The sequence below is a fragment of the Oncorhynchus tshawytscha genome, linkage group LG07, assembly GCF_018296145.1.
Source record: "Oncorhynchus tshawytscha isolate Ot180627B linkage group LG07, Otsh_v2.0, whole genome shotgun sequence".
Lineage (NCBI taxonomy): Eukaryota > Metazoa > Chordata > Actinopteri > Salmoniformes > Salmonidae > Oncorhynchus > Oncorhynchus tshawytscha.
The window spans coordinates 46,501,592-46,528,367 of NC_056435.1; the positions used below are offsets into that span (position 1 = coordinate 46,501,592).

Consider the following 26,776-nt stretch of genomic DNA (forward strand, 5'->3'; position numbering starts at 1 on the left):
GGCTATGTATAACAGGCAGGTATGAAGGCTAAGTATAACAGGCAGGTATGAAGGCTATCTATAACAGGCAGGTATGAAGGCTATGTATAACAAGCAGGTATGAAGGCTATGTATAACAGGCAGGTATGAAGGCTAAGTATAACAGGCAAGTATGACGGCTATGTATAACAGGCAGGTATGAAGGCTAAGTATAACAGGCAGGTATGAAGGCTATCTATAACAGGCAGGTATGAAGGCTATGTATAACAGGCAGGTATGAAGGCTATGTATAACAGGCATGTATGAAGGCTAAGTATAACAGGCAGGTATGAAGGCTATGTATAACAGGCATGTATGAAGGCTAAGTATAACAGGCAGGTATGAAGGCTATGTATAACAGGCATGTATGAAGGCTAAGTATAACAGGCAGGTATGAAGGCTATCTATAACAGGCAGGTATGAAGGCTAAGTATAACAGGCAGGTATGAAGGCTATGTATAACAGGCAGGTATGAAGGCTAAGTATAGCAGGCAGGTATGAAGGCTATGTATAACAGGCAGGTATGAAGGCTATGTATAACAGGCAGGTATGAAGGCTAAGTATAACAGGCAGGTATGAAGGCTATGTATAACAGGCAGGTATGACGGCTATGTATAACAGGCAGGTATGAAGGCTATGTATAACAGGCAGGTATGACGGCTATGTATAACAGGCAGGTATGAAGGCTATGTATAGCAGGCAGGTATGAAGGCTAAGTATAGCAGGCAGGTATGAAGGCTATGTATAACAGGCAGGTATGACGGCTATGTATAGCAGGCAGGTATGAAGGCTATGTATAGCAGGCAGGTATGACGGCTATGAATAACAGGCAGGTATGACGGCTATGTATAACAGGCAAGTATGACGGCTATGTATAGCAGGCAGGTATGAAGGCTAAGTATAACAGGCAGGTATGAAGGCTATCTATAACAGGCAGGTATGAAGGCTATGTATAACAGGCAGGTATGAAGGCTATCTATAACAGGCAGGTATGAAGGCTATGTATAGCAGGCAGGTATGAAGGCTAAGTATAGCAGGCAGGTATGAAGGCTATGTATAACAGGCAGGTATGACGGCTATGTATAGCAGGCAGGTATGAAGGCTATGTATAGCAGGCAGGTATGACGGCTATGAATAACAGGCAGGTATGACGGCTATGTATAACAGGCAAGTATGACGGCTATGTATAGCAGGCAGGTATGAAGGCTAAGTATAACAGGCAGGTATGAAGGCTATCTATAACAGGCAGGTATGAAGGCTATGTATAACAGGCAGGTATGAAGGCTATCTATAACAGGCAGGTATGAAGGCTATGTATAGCAGGCAGGTATGAAGGCTAAGTATAACAGGCAGGTATGAAGGCTAAGTATAACAGGCAGGTATGAAGGCTATCTATAACAGGCAGGTATGAAGGCTATCTATAACAGGCAGGTATGACGGCTATGTATAGCAGGCAGGTATGAAGGCTATGTATAGCAGGCAGGTATGACAGTTATGTATAGCAGGCAGGTATGACGGCTATGTATAACAGGCAGGTATGACGGCTATCTATAACAGGCAGGTATGAAGGCTATGTATAGCAGGCAGGTATGACGGCTATGTATAACAGGCAGGTATGACGGCTATGTATAGCAGGCAGGTATGAAGGCTAAGTATAGCAGGCAGGTATGAAGGCTATGTATAACAGGCAGGTATGACAGTTATGTATAGCAGGCAGGTATGACGGCTATGTATAACAGGCAGGTATGACGGCTATCTATAACAGGCAGGTATGAAGGCTATGTATAGCAGGCAGGTATGACGGCTATGTATAACAGGCAGGTATGACGGCTATGTATAGCAGGCAGGTATGAAGGCTATGTATAGCAGGCAGGTATGACGGCTATGTATAACAGGCAGGTATGACGGCTATGTATAGCAGGCAGGTATGAAGGCTATGTATAACAGGCAGGTATGACGGCTATGTATAACAGGCAGGTATGAAGGCTAAGTATAACAGGCAGGTATGAAGGCTATGTATAACAGGCAGGTATGAAGGCTATGTATAGCAGGCAGGTATGAAGGCTATGTATAACAGGCAGGTATGAAGGCTATGTATAACAGGCAGGTATGACAGCTATGTATAACAGGCAGGTATGACAGCTATGTATAGCAGGCAGGTATGACAGTTATGTATAACAGGCAGGTATGACGGCTATGTATAACAGGCAGGTATGAAGGCTATGTATAGCAGGCAGGTATGAAGGCTATGTATAGCAGGCAGGTATGAAGGCTAAGTATAGCAGGCAGGTATGAAGGCTATGTATAACAGGCAGGTATGAAGGCTATGTATAACAGGCAGGTATGAAGGCTATGTATAACAGGCAGGTATGAAGGCTATGTATAACAGGCAGGTATGAAGGCTATGTATAACAGGCAGGTATGACGGCTATGTATAACAGGCAGGTATGAAGGCTATGTATAACAGGCAGGTATGAAGGCTATGTATAACAGGCAGGTATGACGGCTATGTATAACAGGCAGGTATGAAGGCTATGTATAACAGGCAGGTATGACGGCTATGTATAACAGGCAGGTATGAAGGCTATGTTTAACAGGCAGGTATGAAGGCTATGTATAACAGGCAGGTATGACGGCTATGTATAACAGGCAGGTATGAAGGCTATGTATAACAGGCAGGTATGAAGGCTATGTATAGCAGGCAGGTACTCACAGTGAAGTAGAAGACCTCTGTCTCCTGCTGGTTGGCCCGTCTCTTGGCCACGTTCAGTTTGCTCATGTAGGTCTCAGAGGCAACAGACTTCATGGACTCATTGGAGCGGCTATGTTGGAAAGCATCGGACACATCAAAGTCCTCCACAGTCAGCATGTCCTGCATGGTCTGCATGGTGGCGTCCAGTGTCTTCCTCACCTACAGCAAAGGGAACGACTCAACAACTGACACGATGACAGATGAACTAGGATTTCCTACTCAGTCATTTCATCCATGTCCTTCAGAACAACAAGAAAGGGAAGAATTTCAACAACAAAAAATGAAATGGTGACAAACGAAACAGCATTTCCTCCTCAGTCATCTGATCCAGGTCCTTTGTAACATAATAGGCCAGTAAGATTTTTTAAACTTCAGGGTTCCCTACGACATGTGCAAGGTCAAGTGTGAGCGATCACTGGCATATCCCATTTCAAAGACAAATTGACCCTGAATAACAACTGGTACAGGGCTCATTCATAGGCAGTGTACCAGATGACCCACTGGTCAGCCATCCATCAGAATAACAGCAGAATATGAAGAGCGTCTGGTTTGTAAAAGGGCTGCGGGCTCTTTCTCTACAGCGCTGAGATTACCCGCCAGTTATATGAGATGTTATGAGACGGAGGCATAGTCATCAGGGCAGGCTGTAGCTAGCCAGCCAGGGTCATTAGCACCTCCGTTAGCACTTGCATCTACTCAGAGGGTGAGAGGTGTGTGTGTTTGTTTGTGTGTGTGTGTGTGTGTGTGTGTGTGTGTGTGTGTGTGTGTGTGTGTGTGTGTTCGCACTGCCTGCTGCTCCCACTGAGTAGGACCAGTCATCACAACACACAATAGACCATCAACAGTGATGTACTGTATCTACATGGAACATGCACCCATTAGTGTTTTCACACAAGTTAATATCACAAGCTGAATATACTCTCTGCTCCCAAGGAGTGTGTTGGGCCACTGAAATGAACTTGCGATGAGAGCTGATGGTCTCTAAAGACCAGTTGAGTTTGGGCATGTCAGAGAGAGAGGTGACAGAGGCTACAGAGCAGTCTCAGTGGAGGGAAGCAACAGACACACTGGGGGGGGGGCACTATCATGGACTCCAGAGTGGCGCAGCTGTCTAAGGCATTCCATCTCAGTACTAGAGGCATCACTACAGACCCTGGTTCGATTCCAGACTGTATCACAACCGGCTGTGATTGGGAGTCCTGTAGGGTGGTGCACAATTCGCCCAGTGTCATCCGGGTTAGGGTTTGGCCGGGGTAGGCCGTCATTGTAAATAAGAATTTGTTCTTAACTGACTTGCCTAGTTAAATAAAGGTACATTTTAAAAAAGCCTTCACCTCCTCGTTCTCGATCTTGAGCGTGGCCAGGCGGGACTGCAGCTGGTGGTAGCGCATCAGGAGCTCAGTCTGCACAGGCTGCTGGGCACTCACCTGACACACCTGAGAGGACACATAGACAGAGAGGTACAGGCTGGGCAAACTGTCTCACAGGATTGGAAAAAAACATGCTTGCTGCTGGCATGAATGTGGTTTCCATGGTTTAAAAAATGTATTGGTTGTACTTGTAACTTGGATACATTTTGATAAAGATATAGTATGAATCTATAAATGTACCAAATTGATCAGTCATTTAACACCTCTCACCTCGTCCCCCATGTGGGGCAGGTACTCGAAGCGCATGGGAGGGCAGAACACCTGGTTGTGCATGTCCATGATCTTGTGCTTGTCGCTGCGGGAGTCTAGGTTGTCCACGGCGTTCTCCATGATGTCCAGGCCCTCGTGGCGACTAGTCTCCAGGTTGTACTCAGCTGACAGGTAGGTCCTGAAGGTACGTGCCAGGCTGGCATGGTAGCCCAGGTCGCAGCACTATAATACAATAACAATAACTAACATAAGAGTAGAATAGAATAAAGGAGTTGATCATGACCTGCCTGGAAGCATACGCCTAGGGTCCAGAATTTTCCAGCACAGGTCATGTGTCTAAGAACATACTGGCCCTAATTATGAACAACCTGACAAACCAGTCTGAATCCATGCCCTCATTATACACAAGGCAATGTGATGAACTCAGTCTTTAGCATGCACACGATTTAGTTACACAATTCCGATCATTTCCTACGAGCATGTTACTAACCTGACCTCCAACATGAACTAAATTCCAAATTAAACACTGTTGGGGGATAACGGGCAGAAATAGAATAATAGAATACACCAAATTAGAGAAGCAAGTACAGTAGGACACCTAAGATAATTAGCTCAACCATGGAGCTGCATAAACTAACCTCATTACTATAGCCAAGTGGGCTTCTAAGAGGCTTCGAGGGGCCTGAGTCTGACTGCTTAGTGATTCACTAAACGCTCTTTCATAAACACACAGGAAGTTGCGCTCGACTCCAATGATAAACCCCCATATCTGCGGTTGTTTTATAACAGGGTCGGTGTACAATGAGTAAGGATATGGGAGCACAGAGCTCTTTATGGTACAGAGTTGTATTTCAACAGCCACATCCCATAAGAAACACACTGCCCGGCTCTAATGAGTTCCATGCTTTGATTGAATCATGGTCCTATCATGAGTAGACTGTAGCAGGAGTGCTGACAGGCAGAATACTGGTACTGCAGAACTGATGACATTGTTAATTTGCATGCAAAAGACGTCTGTACTTTATTTCCATTAATTCGGGTGGACAGGGCTGACTTGCAGTGTGGATGTCTGTTTTGATGTCTGGCTGCTAGTGACTGTTTCTGTGTGGCATGACAAACAGGCCCTTATCCTCTGCAAAGCTTGTGGCGGCAAAGCACAGCGAGTCATGCTCACAATCCCTTTCCCTGCAGTGGGGCCGGATTTGGGATGACATGGCCCCTTTTGCTTGCCAGACACAAGAAGCAGCTCCAACAAAGTGACCCAGCACAGAGACACAGCCGTCAATCAGAGGTCTCCGTCTGGCAGACCCCTGTATAGCCTATAGCTCCTGGCTAGCTCCTTCACACCGGGGCTGAATGATCCATGCCACAACTACCAGGTAACCCGGGGCTGAATGATCCCTGCCACAACCACCAGGTAACCCGAGGCTGAATGATCCCTGCCACAACCACCAGGTAACCCGGGCTGAATGATCCCTGCCACAACCACCAGGTAACCCGGGGCTGAATGATCCCTGCCACAACCACCAGGTAACCCGGGGCTGAATGAACCCTGCCAACCATACTGGCCACATAGCTGCCTGTATACACAGAGCCTGCACCCAGACCCTGGCTAGGGTTTCATTCCTCCAGACATTAGTGGTCCACAAAGCAAACTCACCCTGTTCACCAACCGTAATCACAGACTTCTCAGGCAGACTTGCTGCTGGGCTGCATTGGCTTTGCATTTTGAATTATGATGGTGGTTCACCTAGGTATGGTCTTTTATGTCATGTAACTATGTATTACTCTCTATTTCTATAATCCAATGGATACTCTGGAGGGGAAGTTGCATACAGTTCAACGTAACACATTATTTATTAGAAGTGGACCAAAAGAAGAGGGTGAAAACCCTGGCTGTACTGTAGATTTGAGGAATGAAGTAAAATAAAAGGGAAGTGTTTTGTTTTGAAGTAGGAAGCACATAGGACCAGATTCGTTTCTGTGTGTGTGTGTGTGTGTGTGTGTGTGTGTGTGTGTGTGTGTGTGTGTGTGTGTGTGTGTGTGTGTGTGTGTGTGTGTGTGTGTGTGTGTGTGTGTGTGTATGTGTGTATGTGTGTGTGTATATGTGTGTGTGTGTGTCTGTGTCACCCAGGGTCATGTTTCACCATCAGTGTGTTTTGGTTGGCTCCCTGGGAGAGTGTGGTGTGTGACAGTAACCGGGCCACGCTCCGCTCCAAGTCTCTCAGCACAGCTTCCAAAGGGGCCTTAGCCCTGACAGCACTCCAAGCCCTCCCAGATATATGAGGGCATGACAGATGGAGGAAAGGAGAACAGGGGTAAGAGAGGGAAGAGAAGACCAGGAGGAAGGTATTCTGACTGTCAACACTGAACCATTCCCTTGACAGGAAGTCATCATTCATATTCCAGAAGAATCATAACAATGCCTTTTGGGTGGTAACATATATCAGTTAGATATAGTCATTCAGCCATTCAGTTAGACATACAACAGTACTACTGGAGGGCTTAGAACAAACTATTGTGTTTGAGATTAAGAGACACAAAATGGAGGTAAACACTTTCAGTGTTTCAAACCAACAGAGCAGCTTGAAGCAATACAGCAAATGGGCTAAGAACCGTGAAACAGATGGTGAGAATATATAGTGTAGCAACGTTAGACCAACATTAGACCAACGTTACACCAATGTTAGACCAACATTAGACCAACGTTAGACCAACATTGGACAATCCCAGCTGTGAGACACAAACCAGCCTGTGTGTCTATCGCATACTTACATCAATCATATCAGAGACATCGTGGATGTAGTATTTCGCCACAACGCCATTCGTTGCTGCCAGGTTCAACAAATAGTCGTTGCGGGCTTTAGTGCACTTCAGCTTGTTTTCGGAGTACTTGGCTTGCCTCTGGGGGAAGGAGAGGGGAGAAAGAGAGAGAGAAATGGAGAGCAGACAAAGAGGGGGAAAACAGTCCATGAAATGAAGCAACGTTGAGTGGGCTAAATGGTATTTGCACAATAACATAGGAGGATTGCTGTGCAGCCTGATGGCCTGGCTTAGTGTTGTAAGGAAAGAGGTTAGAGGGGTCCACTGTAAGAGATGTTTTTTAAGAAGCTCCATGTAGACAATATCATAAGTGGTCTACCCAGGCTGGTCCTTCCGTCACTCCCTCACAGCCATTCTGTCTGTCTGCTAACACTTGGCACAACAATCTGCACAGCCCAGATGTGAACAATTGAAATAGCCATAAAATATTGTTTCGGTCCAGTGTGCTTGCAAACAAAAACAGACTAACACAAACAGTCACACGAGTGTTCTCCAAGTGTGCCCACACATAAAACAAGTCATGTTTACAATGTGTCAATGACAGGTCATCTACGAGAATGAAATCTATAGAAATATGCTGTATTTAAACAGTTTAGATTTCTCATTGCAGAAATAACACATAGCTCTAGATGGTGCACCGGCTTTGTTGCTATGGGTAACTGGACATGCTGCATCTGCTTAACGCATCCAGCTGGGAAATATTACATGATTCATAAAACAGAAGAAGTAGTCGTCTGCTGTTCACATAGCATCACTAATGGATGCTAGTAGACCAATACATAATGGTATTGACAAAAACAATTGACTGAAATGGAAAGCAGTGACACAGAATCATTGAGACTTGGCTCACAAGCAGGACTAAAGAGAGAGACAATTTAACAGCCAAACCTTGACTTGTGTGTGTCTGTGTGTGAGTGTGTTTGAAACCACTCATTATCCTCTTCCAGGTGGATAATACTGGATAATGTACATCAAATATACATGATTCACTAACTCAAATTGCACATGTCCATTATCATGCAAATGAAGACAGTACATTGGAGAAAAGGGGATTATGGCTTGATTGTCTCATATCCTTGTCTCCTCTCCTTCTTTGTTCGGAGGTAGCTAGAAGGATTCTGAATGAGGCTGCCACTGTAGCCTGCAAAATGAAGTCACTAGGCAGCGCGGAGAGAAATAACGTTCATAGCTACAGCAAGTTATAAATAGTGAGTGGGGTTGGTATGGTTCTCCTGGCAGCATCTCTGTAGAGATGGCAGCCTGAGGAGGGAGGAAAGCTGTTGGCCTGGCAGCCTTTTGATTCCCTGAGCTGCACTGATAATGGAGATGCATTGCTGAAATTCCCCCTGAAAATCAAATCAAATTGTATTTGTCACATGCGCCGAATACAACAGGTGTAGGCTTTACCATGACATGCCCTTGCCAAAAACGCAGCTTTCAGAGTGCATGTGTGTCTAGCTGTGGACCCATACTCCGGGCGGTCGGCTCTCTCTCTCAGAGCGGTGAGCTTAAACAATGGACCTGCACCCACTCTCACAAAGCCTTACTATCTTTTCATTCACATACTACTGAGAGGATCCCTCTGGCCCAAAATGGGCGCGCAAAATACCACTTATGGAAGTGACTAGGCTGAAAACGTACAGTACTAGCAGCAGTCCCAGCCAACAGCTGTTATAGATATTATTCCGGTCATCAAGCCTTGGTGTCAGCCTCACCTTCTCCTTCATCTTCTCAATCTTCCTGACGGAGCTGCGTCTCTGGGGCCGGTCCTCGTGGCGCAGCAGGTGGACGTTGAGGTCAGCAGACTTACTGAACTGCTTCTCCTCCTGCTTCTCAGCGTCCTTCAGCTTGCTCTCAGCGCTGATGCTCTCTGTGTGGTACATGTGGTAGGTCTTCATCACCTGGAGGAGCAGGACAGGATGAGGAGGGTGGAACAAAAACTGGAAGTAGAGCGAACAAATGGGTGACCTGAGGTGACACATAGTTTGAATCTCTGCTATACTAACATCCAGCTGCATGATATATTCCCTTCAACGTTGGCATGTGGAAGCTGTTATTTGCCCCTTTGTTGGCCTAAGCTCAGTGAGCGTACACACAAGCAAGAATACGTGCGTGTGCACACACAGACACTGTAGGGTGTGTGTTTCTACTTCAGTGCTCGTGTCCCCCATTTAGCCAGCAGATGCCAGTCAGATAATGTTTTCAATGGAGCATGACTGGCAGACAGACAGACAGCACAGCATATCGCTGTGGGTCTAACCCTCAGACAGACAGACAGACAGACAGACAGACAGACAGACAGACAGACAGACAGACAGACAGACAGACAGACAGACAGACAGACAGACAGACAGACAGACAGACAGACAGACAGACAGACAGACAGACAGACAGACAGACAGACAGACAGACAGACAGACAGACAGACAGACAGACAGACAGACAGACAGACAGACAGACAGACAGACAGACAGACAGAGACAGACAGACAGACAGACAGCACAGCACCCTTGTAAAGTAGAGCCCTGATGTATGCAGCATCTTAAAACGCCTCCTGTGCGTTTTACTCGACAGTGAGTGAGACCCAGTACTATAACTAGATACACCCCAGGATGTTAGACTGACTGAGAGCCTGACATTAACGCTAGTTTGTTCTCTTCCAGTAGTTAATGCTCACTTTGTGTGGCATCATGTGACTGGATGGTGTGGCTGCCTTTCATCTGGAAAGAGTACTAGACCCTTATGTGACCACCACAGGGTTAATGGGTTAGTTCGGGTTATGTCAACTCAAACACACAGACAGAATCTCTACTATTTCCAGCTGACTGCTACTGTATGATAGTAAGGTTTCTTAGTCAGAAGAACAGCATATATCCGTCATCTAGTCTATGCTTCCATCAACAGAGCTCCACTGCACAAGGTGCTACAAGTCTTAGGAGGAAAAAAAAGACAAAGATTTGAAAGGCAAACACGTCAAAGAAAAAAAACCAAAGAAAATAAAAACTATGATCTACTCTGGTATATGACAGAGCTCACAGGAGAAAGAAGTCACTCCAGTGTTGTGAGAAACTAGGTCAGCAGTGAGCATCTCCCTAAGTTGGCAACCCAGTTTCCAGTCAACTTTGAGCAGCACAACTAAAAGACCTGCAGCTAAAGACAAAGACATTTGCAGGAACATTGAGGTGAAGCAGGGTCTCCCTTCCAGGAGGTGTGTGTGGTTACGGTGTGTCTCCACTCAGACAATACCCTGAGGCTATTTGACTTAGGAACACACTCTCTGTTTTTGCACTGAGGAAAGCTACCAGGAACATATTCCATTGTGGAAATACAGACATACTTGATTTCCACTTAAAGTGAGCCGTGGCTGCAGCACTGACATGTTAATGCAGAGACCTCACCCAACCTATCATGACAGACAGCTAGCACAGCACAGACAGCACAGAACAGTGGGTATAACCCTCAGACAGACAGATAGCACAGCACAGACAGCACAGAACAGTGGGTCTAACCCTCAGACAGACAGATAGCACAGCACAGACAGCACAGAACAGTGGGTCTAACCCTCAGACAGACAGATAGCACAGCACAGACAGCACAGAACAGTGGGTCTAACCCTCAGACAGACAGATAGCACAGCACAGACAGCACAGAACAGTGGGTCTAACCCTCAGACAGACAGATAGCACAGCACAGACAGCACAGAACAGTGGGTCTAACCCTCAGACAGACAGATAGCACAGACAGCACAGAACAGTGGGTCTAACCCTCAGACAGACAGATAGCACAGCACAGACAGCACAGAACAGTGGGTCTAACCCTCAGACAGACAGATAGCACAGCACAGACAGCACAGAACAGTGGATATAACCCTCAGACAGACAGATAGCACAGCACAGACAGCACAGAACAGTGGGTCTAACCCTCAGACAGACAGATAGCACAGCACAGACAGCACAGAACAGTGGGTCTAACCCTCAGACAGACAGATAGCACAGCACAGACAGCACAGAACAGTGGGTATAACCCTCAGACAGACAGATAGCACAGCACAGACAGCACAGAACAGTGGGTCTAACCCTCAGACAGACAGATAGCACAGCACAGACAGCACAGAACAGTGGGTCTAACCCTCAGACAGACAGATAGCACAGCACAGACAGCACAGAACAGTGGGTATAACCCTCAGACAGACAGATAGCACAGCACAGACAGCACAGAACAGTGGGTCTAACCCTCAGACAGACAGATAGCACAGCACAGACAGCACAGAACAGTGGGTCTAACCCTCAGACAGACAGATAGCACAGCACAGACAGCACAGAACAGTGGGTCTAACCCTCAGACAGACAGATAGCACAGCACAGACAGCACAGAACAGTGGGTCTAACCCTCAGACAGACAGAGACAGACCGACAACTCAGAACAGTGGGTCTAACCCTCAGACAGACAGAGACAGACCGACAACACAGAACAGTGGGTCTAACCCTCAGACAGACAGAGACAGACCGACAACACAGAACAGTGGGTCTAACCCTCAGACAGACAGAGACAGACCGACAACACAGAACAGTGGGTCTAACTTTTAGAATTTGAATTTTGTTTACTTTCTGAATTGCCTAGAATTGCAATTTCCACTGAAAGTAAACTGTGGCTGCAGCATTAAAGAGACCTCACTCAACCTGACATGTTGCCACAAATGTGCCACTTTGATATTGTATTCTGTGTTCTATGAGCCTGTGAATTAAAGCCAAATTGTTTTCCTGTGGTTTGTCAACTGGAAAATATGAATGGGTTGTGTGAGGAGACCTGTCACAATAAACATGTCCATTATGGATAACAATTACCAGTTACAGGAGCACCCGGAATGAAACGGGAGAGAGATAGAGAAACTGGGCCTGTTGCAACACTGACACGGTCTGTATCAGACTGTTCTGCTCATCTCAGACCCAGGTTGGAGACTGAGAGAGCATATCATCTCCATCATTTCCATCATTTGTTGAAACAAACTTACTACCAGGGTGTTGTGCTGCTGCATTCATTAGACAAACAGCCTCTAATGGGACAGAGTTAAATAACAAACCAAGTGAACTGCAGCATGACTCTTTGTTCCTGTGCTGTCTGGATCAGCACAGCCAGGTGAGTAATTGGCTCTGAGATCCACTAAAGAGATTTCAGGTCTTTGCTCTCATTTCTCATTTCAGATTCACTAGATATAATTCAAGCCACGGGCATCAAGCCTCGCGTCCTCAAATCAATATCTGTCTCAGCGGCAGCAGATACTTTTAACAATGTTTGAACAATAGCTGAAGCCCAACACTCTTAAATCACTCCCCTCTGTGTTAGTGCATGTGAAAGGCATTCACAAGGGATTTCTACTTCTGACTAAATACATTGTTGTTCGCAGTCCATAAGATCTGTCATCTGATTACCAATTAACCAATAGCGTCAAATGTTCTAGGAGCTAAATTGTTCCATTTGTTTTTTGCCGCCCGATGTTTTTCAACTGCAATTTTATACAGAGAAAAACTATAACGATAGTGGAAACCATAATCATCATTATCATCGCCATCAGAGTCTTTCGGGAAAAAGTCACTGCTGTAGGTTTTTGATTAGTTCGATTTTTGATTGGCCACCACATGATGCAGATGGGGCTTGAAGACGAGAGGGATCATTTGAGAGCCTCTCCCCGTTATCATAAAACATTATCATGGCTATTCTATTCTACCAACATATTTAGCAAAGCCATGGCTGGGCTGGGCCTAGCTGTTGAAGAGCAGGGGGAGCAGGATAATAATGATCTATTCAACTGTCTGCTCCCTGATGCATTTGGACTCGTCTGGCTGTGACCTTGAAAAGCACACCACTGCTGGAGCGACCCCCCTGAGCCTTACCCCACACAGGGTAGTGGCTTGGACACCAGCCGCTTAAGAGGAAAAACAATCTCGTCTCATTCATAAACATATCATCTCTCTGTGCTCGTGGGGAAAGCCTGGCAGACTCAAGGGCAGACAGAGGTGCTGCTGATGGAGCTGTGAGCTCTCATATTCTTTCCTTTAGTATGCAGGGGGTGCTGAGTACATGTGCAGGGTGAGAGTAGATGCATTAGTGTAGACTAGAGTGTGATTGGACATGGAGCTTTAGAAATGATCAGTCAATAAAATATAGTCTGCAGTGGAGAGAATGCATGAGTTTATTTACTGAAACGTATACCACATTTAGACAGATACTAATTGACTTGGTATAAAAAAGACCAATGTCATTATTATGCAGTCATACACTGAGTATACAAAACATTAAGAATCAAATCAAACTTGATTTGTCACATAAAAGTGTAGACCTTACCGCGAAATGCTTACTTACAAGCCCTTAACCAACAGTGCAGTTCAAGAAGAGTTAAGAAAATATTCACCAAGTAAAGTAAAACATTATAAAAAGTAACACAAAATAACAATAACGAGGATATATACACCTGCTCTTCCCATGACATAAACTGACCAGATGAATCCAGGTGAAATGTATGATTGATGTCATAAAACCACTTCAATCGGTGTAGATTTTTAAGCTTTGAGACAATTGAGAGATGAATTGTGTATGTGTGCTAATCAGAGGGTGAATGGGCAAGACGAACTATTTAAGTGCCTTTGAACGGGGTCTGGTAGTACAGTAGGTTCCAGTCACACCGGTTTGTCTCAACAGTTTCCCCGTGTGCATCAAGACTGGTCCACCACCCAATGAACATCCAGCCAACTTGACCACTGTGGGAAGCATTGGAGTCAACATGGGCCAGCATCCCTGTGGAACGCTTTCAACACCTTGTAGAGTTCATGCCCCGACGAATTGAGGCTGTTCTGAGGGCAAAAGGGCGGGGTGTAACTCAATATTAGGAAGGTGTTCTTAATATTTTGTCCACTCAGTGTATATTTTACTTAACTGGGTAAGGGCTATAGTGCATTACAGGTGAAAGTCTGTCTTTGGTCCTTTGGCCTTGATCTTGGTTGATGATGTTTCTGTTTCACGTTAAAATGAGTCACCTATTTGTAGCTCACTATAACCCCCTTTCTTTTCACAGTGTTGTGGAGGACATGTCCTTTGATAGGCTGTCACTCATGACATCAGATGAATAACTCATCCAGTCTGCTGTACTTAGGGGGTAGCTAGTTGCCTGGAGCCTCTCCAGACATGGGAGAGCTATAGGTGGGCACAAGCACAGTGTCACACAGCCCTTCATTTCTCCCTGGTAACAATGGAACGTTTATAGAAGAGTTAATAAAGCACAGAGAGAAGCCCTGATGGACACAAAGATGCAGTAGATGGTAGAGCAAATGGTGGTTAAAGAGTTTACATTGTTGTTACTGTGGGCCCAGCCACTGGCATCAGAACAGCCTGCAATGTGGATGTGATTTGAGCTGCAGCCTGCAGCTGGCCGACTTGGAGAGAAATGCAATGTTCCATTCCATCATCATAACAATCACCCTCTTCCTTCTCCTCCTTATCATCCCCTCCATCTGAGCTAAACACTGCAGTTGGAGAGAGAGAGAGACAGACAGAGAGAGAGAGAAAGAGAGCGAGACAGAGAGAAAGAGAGAGAGAGAGAGACAGAGAGAGAGAAAGAGAGCGCGACAGAGAGAGAGAGAGAGAGAGAGAGAGAGAGAGAGAGAGAGAGAGAGACAGAGAGAGAGAAAGACACAGAGACAGAGAGAGAGACAGCTAGGAGCACTAGCCTCATCACATTGCTCTCTGTAGAGGCCTTGATACTGGCTGTGTCTGGATGAAGGGATGCATCAAGAGGGATGGATTCTGACAGGGGGGAGAAGATTGTTTTTGTTGTACTCACAGTGTAGAGTTAGTTTGATTCTGACGGGGGGAGGAGATTGGTTTTGTTGTACTCACAGTGTAGAGTTCGTTTGTCACTTTCACCAGCTCCTCATGCATCTGAATCCCAATGTCCTTACTCTGAAAAACAAGGGGTTGGAAAACAGCCAATGCACATCAATCAATGTACTGTCATATATTAACAAATAGCTCAAATTGCGATTAATATCCTGTACCAACAAACTGATAGGCAAAGTTTTTCAGTGTGTGGGTGGTGATGAGACACTGTCTGGACCGATTTGAATCTTGACAGCACTTTAAGAAGGTGTACAGTACAGCCTGAGAATCAGCATAGAGTATAAAGATGTGATGGATGGATGGACAGAAACATACATCATTCCAAAAGAGAGACTTCCAGCCAGACCAGCCAGTGGAACACAATCAACCACTAGTAGTGAATTAACTACTTCCCCTCTGGCCTCGCTCTCTCTGTCTGAAGAGTACTGGAGTTCCACCCCTCTCTGTGGGCTATGTTTAGCTACTGATGTTTATGTACTGGTTGTTAAAGCTGCTGTTTAGTTGTGGTGCTTGATGAATAAATGTCCCATCCCTCACCTCATAAACGGCCACTTCTGGTCTGTACTGAGTGGATGGGGAAACACCCCTATCAGCAGTTCTAGTGTTACCAATTACTTGCCTATATGATGTGGTCACACACAATCATGCAGTTCATTGAGGTCTTTCCATTTCTCATGCAAGTAGATGACATCAGTAATGACTCGAGCTGAGAAAAGGCACTATCAGCTGTTTCATCTTTCCCTGGTGTCAACCAATGTCCAGACTGTCATTCTGTCATGTCATGAACAGTGTTGTTTTTCAAAAGGAGCCTTGAGAAATATGCTGTAACTGATGGAAACTTGACGTGTCAATGACATTGAGTTCTTCTAACAGCTTTCAAGATGGACCAGGAAGCCTGAGTCATGTGTTTTTACAAAGGACAAACACTTAGTGGCCAGTTTATTAGGTACACCACGTTCACAAAAATGGTTCACTCCTACAGACAGTGAGTGACGTGTCCGTGGCAGACTGGCACTGAAGCATCCAGTTACTGTTGGATTGAATGTTAGAATGGGCAAAACGAGTAACCTAAGGGACTTGATCGTCTGTGCCAGATACTGTTCCAGTATCTCAGAAACGGCCTGCTTCCTTTTCACGTACGACAGTGTCTAGGGTTTACAGAGAATGGTGCGACTATCAAAAACATCCAGTCAGCAGCAGTCCTGTGGGTGAAAACAGCTCGTTGATGAGAGAAGTTGAAGGAGAATGGCAAGAATCATGCAAGCTAACAGGCGAGCCACAAACAGACAAATAACGACACAGTACAACAGTAGTGTGCAGAACGGCATCTCGGAACACACAACTCATCGGTCCTTGTCACGGACGGGCTACTGCCACCAACGACCACACCAGTTTCCACTCCTATCAGCTAAAAACAAGAAGAAGTGGCTCCAGTGGGCACACCATCACCAACACTGGACAATTGAGGAGTGTAAAAACATTGCCTGGTCCGACAAATCCGGTTCCTGTTGCGTCATGCTGATGGCAGAGTCAGGATTTGGTGTAAGCAGCGTGAGTCCATGATGCCATCCTGTCTGGAGTCAACGCTACAGGTTGGTGGTGTAACGGTGTGGGGAATGTTTTCCTGGCACACTGCAGCATTTACAGCCATCCCACACAACCTAGCTAGTGATGATGAGAGTGGGAACACACCTGGTATTGTGGGAGCTCAGTGAGAGAAAGTCATTGCTAGTATGACTGTACGTGCGGCAGAAAGCAATCTGTTCCTGGATTGAGACTACAGGGGCATGTGAATCCACCCACACATCACTGTATTCACAGAAAATGAAGTAGGCACACAAAGGAAATAACACCGTTACTAACTTCACAGAAGTATGACTGACTAACCTTTTCTCAGAAAAGTTTTCCTAGAGCAGAGACCATGAGTAATTACTCTCTAAAACTCTATCTCACGGCTAACAGTATCTTTCATTACTACCCTCACACATATATAGGACGTTTCACACTCCCATATTGTCCCCAAAGCCTCCACTGTCTAAGAGTCCCTACTGTTCCAGACCCTAGCTTTGTGTATATTGAAACTGATATATGGTCCCTATACGTCCATGTCTGCTAGGATTTATGGTTCTGCCTGCTAAGGTGGCCCTCTGTGGACATAAATCATAGTGGAGGGTAATACTGTGGGATCGATAGTCAGCAGCGCTGCTACTCTCTGACTCTATAGCACAGAGCCAAGCACCAGGACTAATCTCTAAACACACACAGGCCTCACACACACACACACACACACACACACACACACACACACACACACACACACACACACACACACATGCACGTAAGCTTGCACGCAGGCACACACACACCCTTTTCATACTTGAACGCACATCATCTATTTTTGTATGGGATTCGCCAAACAGGTTTAACCATAACAACCAAGCCCTAACATACGCAGGCTGATGAAGAGTTAAAATTGGAACGTGAAATCAATCACGGAGGGAGGGGCTCATAGCAACAGGAGGAGGGGCCAGATGGAATTTTCTGAGCTTTGGACAATAATGGTGTCTCTCTCCACCCTTTAAAATATACTGAGAAAAGATGGAGAGAAAGAGAGAGAGAAAGAGAGAGAAAGAGAGAGAGAACGAGAGAGAGAAAGAGAGAGCAAGAGAAGTAGCCAAATTGTTATTTTACCTTCATCATCAGACCTCCCAGGGAGTACAGTCGTGGCCAAAGTTTTGAGAATGACACAAATATGAATTTCCACAAAGTTTGCTGCTTCAGTGTCTTTAGATATTTTTGCCAGATGTTACTATGGAATACTGAAGTATAATTACAAGCATGTCATAAGTGTCAAAGGCTTTTATTGACAATTACATGAAGTTGATGCAAAGAGTCAATATTTGCAGTGTTGACCCTTCTTTTTCAAGACCTCTGCAATCCACCCTGGCATGCTGTCAATTAACTTCTGGGCCACATCTTGACTGACGGGAGCCCATGGTTGCATAATCAATGCTTGGAGTTTCTCAGAATATGTGGGGTTTTGTTTGTCCACCTGCCTCTTGAGGAATGACCACAAGTTCTCAATGGGATTAAGGTCTGGGGAGTTTCCTGGCCATCGACCCAAAATATCTGTTTTGTTCCCCGAGCCACTTAGTTATCAATTTTGCCATATGGCAAGGTGCTCCATCATGCTGGAAAAGGCATTGTTCATCACCAAACTGTTCCTGGATGGTTGGGTGAAGGTGCTCTCGGAGGATGTGTTGGTACCATTCTTTATTCATGGCAGTGTTCTTAGGCAAAATTGTGAGTGACCCCACTCCCTTGGCTGAGAAGCAACCCCACACATGAATGGTCTCAGGATGCTTTACTGTTGGCATGACACAGGACTGATGGTAGAGCTCACCTTGTCTTCTCCAGACAAGCTTTTTTCCGGATGCCCCAAACAATTGGAAAGGTGATTCATCAGAGAAAATGACTTTACCCCAGTCCTCAGCAGTCCAATCCCTGTACCTTTTGTAGAATATCAGTCTGTCCCTGATGTTTTTCCTGGAGAGAAGTGGCTTCTTTGCTGCCCTTCTTGACACCAGGCCATCCTCCAAAAGTCTTCGCCTCACTGTGCGTGCAGATGCACTCACACCTGCCTGCTGCCATTCCTGAGCAAGCTCTGTACTGGTGGTGCCCCGATCCCGCAGCTGAATCAACTTTAGGAGACGGTCCTGGCACTTGCTGGACTTTCTTGGGCCATCTCCTTGAAGTTCTTGATGATCCGATAAATGGTTGATTTAGGTGCAATCTTACTGGCAGCAATATCCTTGCCTGTGAAGCCCTTTTTGTGTAAAGCAATGAAGACAGCACATGTTTCCTTGCAGGTAACCATGATAGACCTAGGAATAACAATGATTCCAAGCACCACCCTCATTTTGAAGCTACCAGTCTGTTATTCAAACCCAATCAGCATGACAGAGTGATCTCAAGCCTTGTCCTCGTCAACACTCACACCTGTATTAACGAGAGAATCCCTGACATGATGTCAGCTGGTTCTTTTGTGGCAGGGCTGCAGTGGAAATGTTTTTTGGATTCAGTTCATTTGCATGGCAAAAAGGGACTTTGCAATTAATTACAATTCATCTGTTCACTCTTCATAACATTCTGCAGTATATGCAAATTGCCATCGTACAAACTGAGGCAGCAGACTTTGTGAAAATTTATATTTGTGTCATTCTCAAAACTTTTGGCCACGACTGTATAGGGAACATGCCCTGTTAAATCAGATATGAAAGAGCCTTGGCTTGAACGTGATAAGCTCTTTTAGTGAGAAATATGTGAAAGTCTCCTGGCAGCAGTTGAATGACATTTGTATGCATGGTGGCTCTGATGTCAGACACTGCAGAGGGAGACAATGTGGAGCAGAGCAGGGAGTGGACAATCCTGATGCAACACACAGTAAGAATATAGATGTCAGATTGTGCTGGCCTACAAATAATACATTCATGAAATACTCTCTCCTCTCTAAAAAAAAAGGAGGAAGAACACAGTGCAGCCTGATTCTACTGTTTGTTCCATTTGTCTTGACCGGATTCTGAACTCTGCAACCCACTGAGACTTTACAGTTCTTGACTGAGCCATAGCTCGACATGGGTGCTTTAATTAAGCAATAAAGCACAAGGGGGTGTCGTATAGCAGCCTATACCGTAGCCTATACCACACCCGGGTAGCCTAGCGGTTAACAATGATGGACCAGTAACCAAAAGGTTGCTGGTTTGTATCCCTGAGCCGACTAGGCGAACATTTTTATTTTTTTGTCATACCGGTGATATACGTAAGGGATAATCAACGAGAGGCTGTGCGTTCTATGGAAAATAATGAATGGCAAAGAAGGTGTGTGCTACAACACGCAAGAGTAATTCAATTGACCTTCCACAGACTCAGAGGCTACTAAACCTCCAACAGAGAACACCTCACTGAGGAAAGATACTACAACAAAGACCTGTGTCAGGTCTAGAAAAGGCCTGGTCAAGTCAAAGGTCAGATCGCATGAAAATGGCACTATCTATGGAGTATTGATTCATGACTGTCTGGATATCAGAAATCTTGGGCGTCCCTGGGTCTTTCTTTCATGGGCTGCTTGATTCACTTGTAGCCTACTCAGCTCTCTCCTCCATTCATTTGCTTGACAGCTACAAAACTACGCAGCATATTTCTTTAACATGTTATTCATTGTCACCTCTAGGCCTGCCAGCGAGGGCACACAGCTCCATTCATATTACCAGCCAGAGGAAAAGCTACTTGAGGACACTTCACTGACTGGCAGGAGGCTGTGTTGTTCTGTTTTCAGCCCTGGCAGGTGCTCTCTACAGTGTTGCTTTTCCCCCCATTCACATTCCTGCCGACACACACACACACATACACAGTAGTGTGTGAATGGAGGATGGCAGTGCGGGCTGGGTCTCACCTCCAGGAAGTCCTGCCAGGTGTAAACAGGGGTCTGGTGTGTAGGTTAGACCTCAGTCATCTCTGCTGACACAGGGCAAGACGCTGCTCACAACAGGTAGAGGCCCAGGGGGATTAGGGGACCATGGAGGTTAGGGGGTCAGGAGGGTACCCTAGCCTGCTCTACCTCGACCCTGCTACTCTACTACTACTCCACAGGCCACATGGAACAGACAGAGGTATATACAATGTGCTGACACACAGGTCACATGGAACCGAAGGAAGTATATACAATGTGCTGACACACAGGTCACATGGAACCGACGGAGGTATATACAATGTGCTGACACACAGGTCACATGGAACAGACGGAGGTATATACAATGTGCTGACACACAGGTCACATGGAACAGACAGAGGTATATAATGTGCTGACACACAGGTCACATGGAACAGACAGAGGTATATATAATGTGCTGACACACAGGCCACATGGAACAGACAGAGGTATATATAATGTGCTGACACACAGGCCACATGGAACAGACAGAGGTATATAATGTGCTGACACACAGGTCACATGGAACAGACAGAGGTATATATAATGTGCTGACACACAGGCCACATGGAACAGACAGAGGTATATAATGTGCTGACACACAGGTCACATGGAACCGACGGAGGTATACAATGTGCTGACACACAGGTCACTTGGAACACGGACTGACACACAGGTCACTTGGAACCGACGGAGGTATATAATGTGCTGACACACAGGTCACATGGAACAGACGGAGGTATATAATGTGCTGACACACAGGTCACATGGAACAGACAGAGGTATATAATGTGCTGACACACAGGTCACATGGAACAGACAGAGGTATATAATGTGCTGACACACAGGTCACATGGAACAGACAGAGGTATATAATGTGCTGACACACAGGTCACATGGAACAGACAGAGGTATATAATGTGCTGACACACAGGTCACATGGAACAGACAGAGGTATATAATGTGCTGACACACAGGTCACATGGAACAGACAGAGGTATATATAATGTGCTGACACACAGGTCACATGGAACAGACAGGAGGTATATAATGTGCTGACACACAGGTCACATGGAACAGACAGAGGTATATAATGTGCTGACACACAGGTCACATGGAACCGACGGAGGTATATAATGTGCTGACACACAGGTCACATGGAACAGACAGAGGTATATAATGTGCTGACACACAGGTCACTTGGAACAGACGGAGGTATATAATGTGCTGACACACAGGTCACATGGAACCGACGGAGGTATATACAATGTGCTGACACACAGGTCACATGGAACAGACAGAGGTATATAATGTGCTGACACACAGGTCACATGGAACAGACGGAGGTATATAATGTGCTGACACACAGGTCACATGGAACCGACGGAGGTATATACAATGTGCTGACACACAGGTCACATGGAACAGACAGAGGTATATACAATGTGCTGACACACAGGTCACATGGAACCGACGGAGGTATATACAATGTGCTGACACACAGGTCACATGGAACCGACGGAGGTATATACAATGTGCTGACACAGGCCACATGGAACAGACGGAGGCCACATGGAACAGACAGAGGTATATAATGTGCTGACACACAGGTCACATGGAACAGACAGAGGTATATATAATGTGCTGACACACAGGCCACATGGAACAGACAGAGGTATATAATGTGCTGACACACAGGTCACATGGAACAGACAGAGGTATATATAATGTGCTGACACACAGGCCACATGGAACAGACAGAGGTATATAATGTGCTGACACACAGGTCACATGGAACAGACAGAGGTATATAATGTGCTGACACACAGGTCACATGGAACCGACGGAGGTATATACAATGTGCTGACACACAGGTCACATGGAACCGACGGAGGTATATACAATGTGCTGACACACAGGTCACATGGAACAGACGGAGGTATACAATGTGCTGACACACAGGTCACATGGAACAGACAGAGGTATATAATGTGCTGACACACAGGTCACATGGAACAGACAGAGGTATATATAATGTGCTGACACACAGGCCACATGGAACAGACAGAGGTATATATAATGTGCTGACACACAGGCCACATGGAACAGACGGAGGTATACAATGTGCTGACACACAGGTCAGCTGGTAATGTAGCTGCTCACAGTCTCACGGTAACCTACCATCAATCTGTACACCGAAGTTGGAGTACGGAAAGGATGAAGGCAAATTGCTTTCTTTCAGACTCATTTCAAAAGCCCTGGTTTGAAAGCTGGTTTGAATGCGGTTCTAACCAAAAAAAACAATGAGGCCTGGTATTAATTGCGTATGATCACGATCTTAGAGAAAGATCCATCCACATGCTGTCCATTACTGCTCAGCAAACTCACACAAAAAGCCAGAGCTCTTTTCTATCTTTGCCTCTGACCACATGGGCACTGGTGATAAGGAAAGGTGTAAACAGAGGGACAGACAGACGGACGGACAGAGGGATGACTGACGTATTAACTGACCTTCTTGAAGAGGCGGATTACGTCCTCGCTGATCTGGGCGAGGCGGACGATAACGTTGTTGGTATAGATGTCATTGAGGGTGGCGTGGTCCCTGCTCTCTCTCCTGGTCTGGTTCAGTACCAGGTACCAGCAGTTCACACTGGACAGCAGGTGTTGGTCCTTCCTGAACACAACACAGAGAAGAGGTGACGTTAGAGGGATTAGAAATGCAAGTGTTACTGTAACATACAGCACATACCTGCCATTTGTCTCTGCTTTTATCATTTCAATATTTATAAGGCCTACTTTCTGATTAGGGTGTCTATTCAACAGACAACAGACCAAAAGTGATGGTCAGAGCAAATATCTGAACTCCCGCAGAAGGTTGATGACTTGCCATTAAGTTAAGCATAGCCCATCCCCAGTAAATGTGAGTGAGTACGTTGCCCACGGTTGCTCTGGGTTGACAACACCCACACGTGCATTGTGTTTTTCTCTTTGACAGCTTTTGTTGGAAAAGCTGAGGGCTACTAAATGAGGGCTACTAAATGAGGGCTACTAAGGCTGATTGCTGTTCACACTAAACAATACAGCTGCTGCGTGATCCCATTGTTGGCTGACTGCAGAGACAACCACAGTGACATTAGACATCACAGCCCTCTCTCTCTGCCTGTCTCTCTCGACTTTCTCTCCATCTCTCTCTACCTCTCTCCCACCAACCCTATCTCTCTTCCTCTCTCCATCCTTCCCTCCCTCACTCCCCCTCTCTATCGCGATCCCTCTACAGTGATGGCACTAGGCCAGAACAGACGCCATTAGTTTCTCTTGCAGCGCTCCAGTCTGACAAGGCATCGATTGTTTAATTCCTTAACGCTGGTAACCATAATGACCCTGAGAGGCATGGGCTCTGACTGAAGCCGAATCCACTTTCACTGCATCCCCTCCAGTGTAGGTTAACTCTCTCTCTCTCTCTCTCTCTCTCTCTCTCTCTCTCTCTCTCTCTCTCTCTCTCTCTCTCACGCACACACACACAAACACACCCCTGTCCCTCCGTCTAAACCCTATCTATCATTAATCAATCAACAAACTCTGGGGAAAAGGACAAAGAGGAGAGAGGGGTCTGAGGCAGAGTGAGAGAGATAGCAGGATAGGGGTTCACTGAGCCGGGGTGAAAACTGCACATGTAATTACTGCAAAGAAAAGGGATGAGCGCTAACATCAAAGGCTCCCCTCTACAGAGAGCTTCCGCAATGTTAATCACTTCTAATGAAGCTGATATCTGTCTGTTCCAGAGTGCTGCTACCATTATTCTCCCACTTACCCCCACAGCAAGACACCACAATGTACACAGTTGACATGCTATACAGTCATATGGTTCTACCACAGCCATACATACTGACAGTCTATGACTGGTGAGATGCTAATGCAGGTCAACTCAGCTGAGCCAAGATGAATCTCACCATTTGAGGAAGAGGAACAAGGATGCTTGCTGTGAAGAAGAAGTTGGGCAGAGAATCATATTATACTTTGAATGAAAGAATTCAGACTTCTGCATTTGAAAAGGTCTGATTGAGCATTGTCCATCGGATCACGGTTTAAAAAGGACTTTTACAGGGGGACGTTGTCAGGGAAGCAAGCCAAACACGTTGATTTAGAATCGAGAGGAATCGGAGAAGTAATAGTCCAATAAACCCAAATTACAATATGGGCCAGTCCAATAATCAAGAGGTCACTAGTAATAATGGGACGATTAAATTGAACTTTGCGTTGCTATGGCAAAGGGATTAACAGTCTCAGATAGACTAGATAGAGGAAACATTAGGCCTGTAGGTGACTCTCTAACCACAATACAAACTCAGTGGGGTGAAACATGTTCTCCTTGTCTTCTGGGATGGCCTATTTTCTGTCTCGGCACCTTATTATGTCGTCACCTTATTCTCAACCAGTTCTGGTTGAGTCACCTATCTGGCTACGAGAGCTGCAGCTCCTCGCTGTATAATTGGAGTTTGTGGATGAGGCCTGAGATGCTTAATCACAACCAGGCTCACAAACACACACTCTCTCTCTTTCCCCACTCCCAGTCTCTCTCTCTCCCCACTCCCAGTCTCTCTCTCTCCCCACTCCCAGTCTCTCTCTTTCCCCACTCCCAGTCTCTCTCTCTCCCCACTCCCAGTCTCTCTCTTTCCCCACTCCCAGTCTCTCTCTCTCCCCACTCCCAGTCTCTCTCTCTCCCCCCACTCCCAGTCTCTCTCTCTCCCCCACTCCCAGTCTCTCTTTCTCCCCACTCCCAGTCTCTCTCTCTCCCCACTCCCACTCCCTCTCTCTCTCCCCACTCCCAGTCTCTTTCTCTCCCCACTCCCAGTCTCTCTCTCTCCCCACTCCCAGTCTCTCGCTCTCTCTCCCCACTCCCAGTCTTTCTCTCCCCACTCCCAGTCTCTCTCTCTCCCCACTCCCAGTCTCTCTCTCTCCCCACTCCCAGTCTCTCTCTCTCCCCACTCCCACTCCCTCTCTCTCTCCCCACTCCCAGTCTCTTTCTCTCCCCACTCCCAGTCTCTCTCTCTCCCCACTCCCAGTCTCTCGCTCTCTCTCCCCACTCCCAGTCTCTCTCTCCCCACTCCCAGTCTCTCTCTCCCAACTCCCAGTCTCTCGCTCTCTCTCCCCACTCCCATTCTCTCTCTCTCCCCACTCCCAGTCTCTCTCTCTCTCCCCACTCCCAGTCTCTCCCTCTCCCCACTCCCAGTCTCTTTCTCTCCCCAATCCCAGTCTCTCTCTTTCCACTCCCAGTCTCTCTCTCCCCACTCCCAGTCTCTCTCACTCCCCACTCCCAGTCTCTTTCTCTCCCCAATCCCAGTCTCTCTCTCCCCACTCCCAGTCTCTCTCTCTCCCCACTCTCAGTCTCTCTCTCTCCCCACTCCCAGTCTCTTTCTCTCCCCACTCCCAGTCTCTCTCTTTCCACTCCCAGTCTCTCTCTCCCCACTCCCAGTCTCTCTCACTCCCCACTCCCAGTCTCTTTCTCTCCCCAATCCCAGTCTCTCTCTCCCCACTCCCAGTCTCTCTCTCTCCCCACTCCCAGTCTCTCTCTTTCCACTCCCAGTCTCTCTCTCCCCACTCCCAGTCTCTCTCTCTCCCCACTCCCAGTCTCTCTCTCTCCCCACTCCCAGTCTCTCTCTCCCCACTCCCACTCCCTCTCTCTCTCCCCACTCCCAGTCTCTTTCTCTCCCCACTCCCAGTCTCTCTCTCTCCCCACTCCCAGTCTCTCGCTCTCTCTCCCCACTCCCAGTCTCTCTCTCCCCACTCCCAGTCTCTCTCTCCCAACTCCCAGTCTCTCGCTCTCTCTCCCCACTCCCATTCTCTCTCTCTCCCCACTCCCAGTCTCTCTCTCTCTCCCCACTCCCAGTCTCTTTCTCTCCCCAATCCCAGTCTCTCTCTTTCCACTCCCAGTCTCTCTCTCCCCACTCCCAGTCTCTCTCACTCCCCACTCCCAGTCTCTTTCTCTCCCCAATCCCAGTCTCTCTCTCCCCACTCCCAGTCTCTCTCTCTCCCCACTCTCAGTCTCTCTCTCTCCCCACTCCCAGTCTCTTTCTCTCCCCACTCCCAGTCTCTCTCTTTCCACTCCCAGTCTCTCTCTCCCCACTCCCAGTCTCTCTCACTCCCCACTCCCAGTCTCTTTCTCTC

The 26,776-nt window shown here is 46.6% G+C and overlaps 1 protein-coding gene across 2 annotated transcripts in view; it reads right to left on the reverse strand.

Moving 5' to 3' along the window:
• The window catches only part of LOC112254649 (SLIT-ROBO Rho GTPase-activating protein 3), a 118,659-nt gene that overhangs the window by 35,957 nt on the left and 55,926 nt on the right, over positions 1 to 26,776 (reverse strand). For both annotated transcript variants that reach the window (XM_024427378.2, XM_024427377.2), the window contains exons 3-9: positions 23,123 to 23,285; positions 15,124 to 15,186; positions 8,949 to 9,134; positions 7,186 to 7,314; positions 4,411 to 4,632; positions 4,105 to 4,206; positions 2,732 to 2,929 (exon numbers count right to left, since the gene is read on the reverse strand). In XM_024427378.2, the coding sequence (XP_024283146.1) occupies positions 2,732 to 2,929; positions 4,105 to 4,206; positions 4,411 to 4,632; positions 7,186 to 7,314; positions 8,949 to 9,134; positions 15,124 to 15,186; positions 23,123 to 23,285 (1,063 nt within the window). The remainder of the gene's footprint in view (positions 1 to 2,731; positions 2,930 to 4,104; positions 4,207 to 4,410; positions 4,633 to 7,185; positions 7,315 to 8,948; positions 9,135 to 15,123; positions 15,187 to 23,122; positions 23,286 to 26,776) is intronic.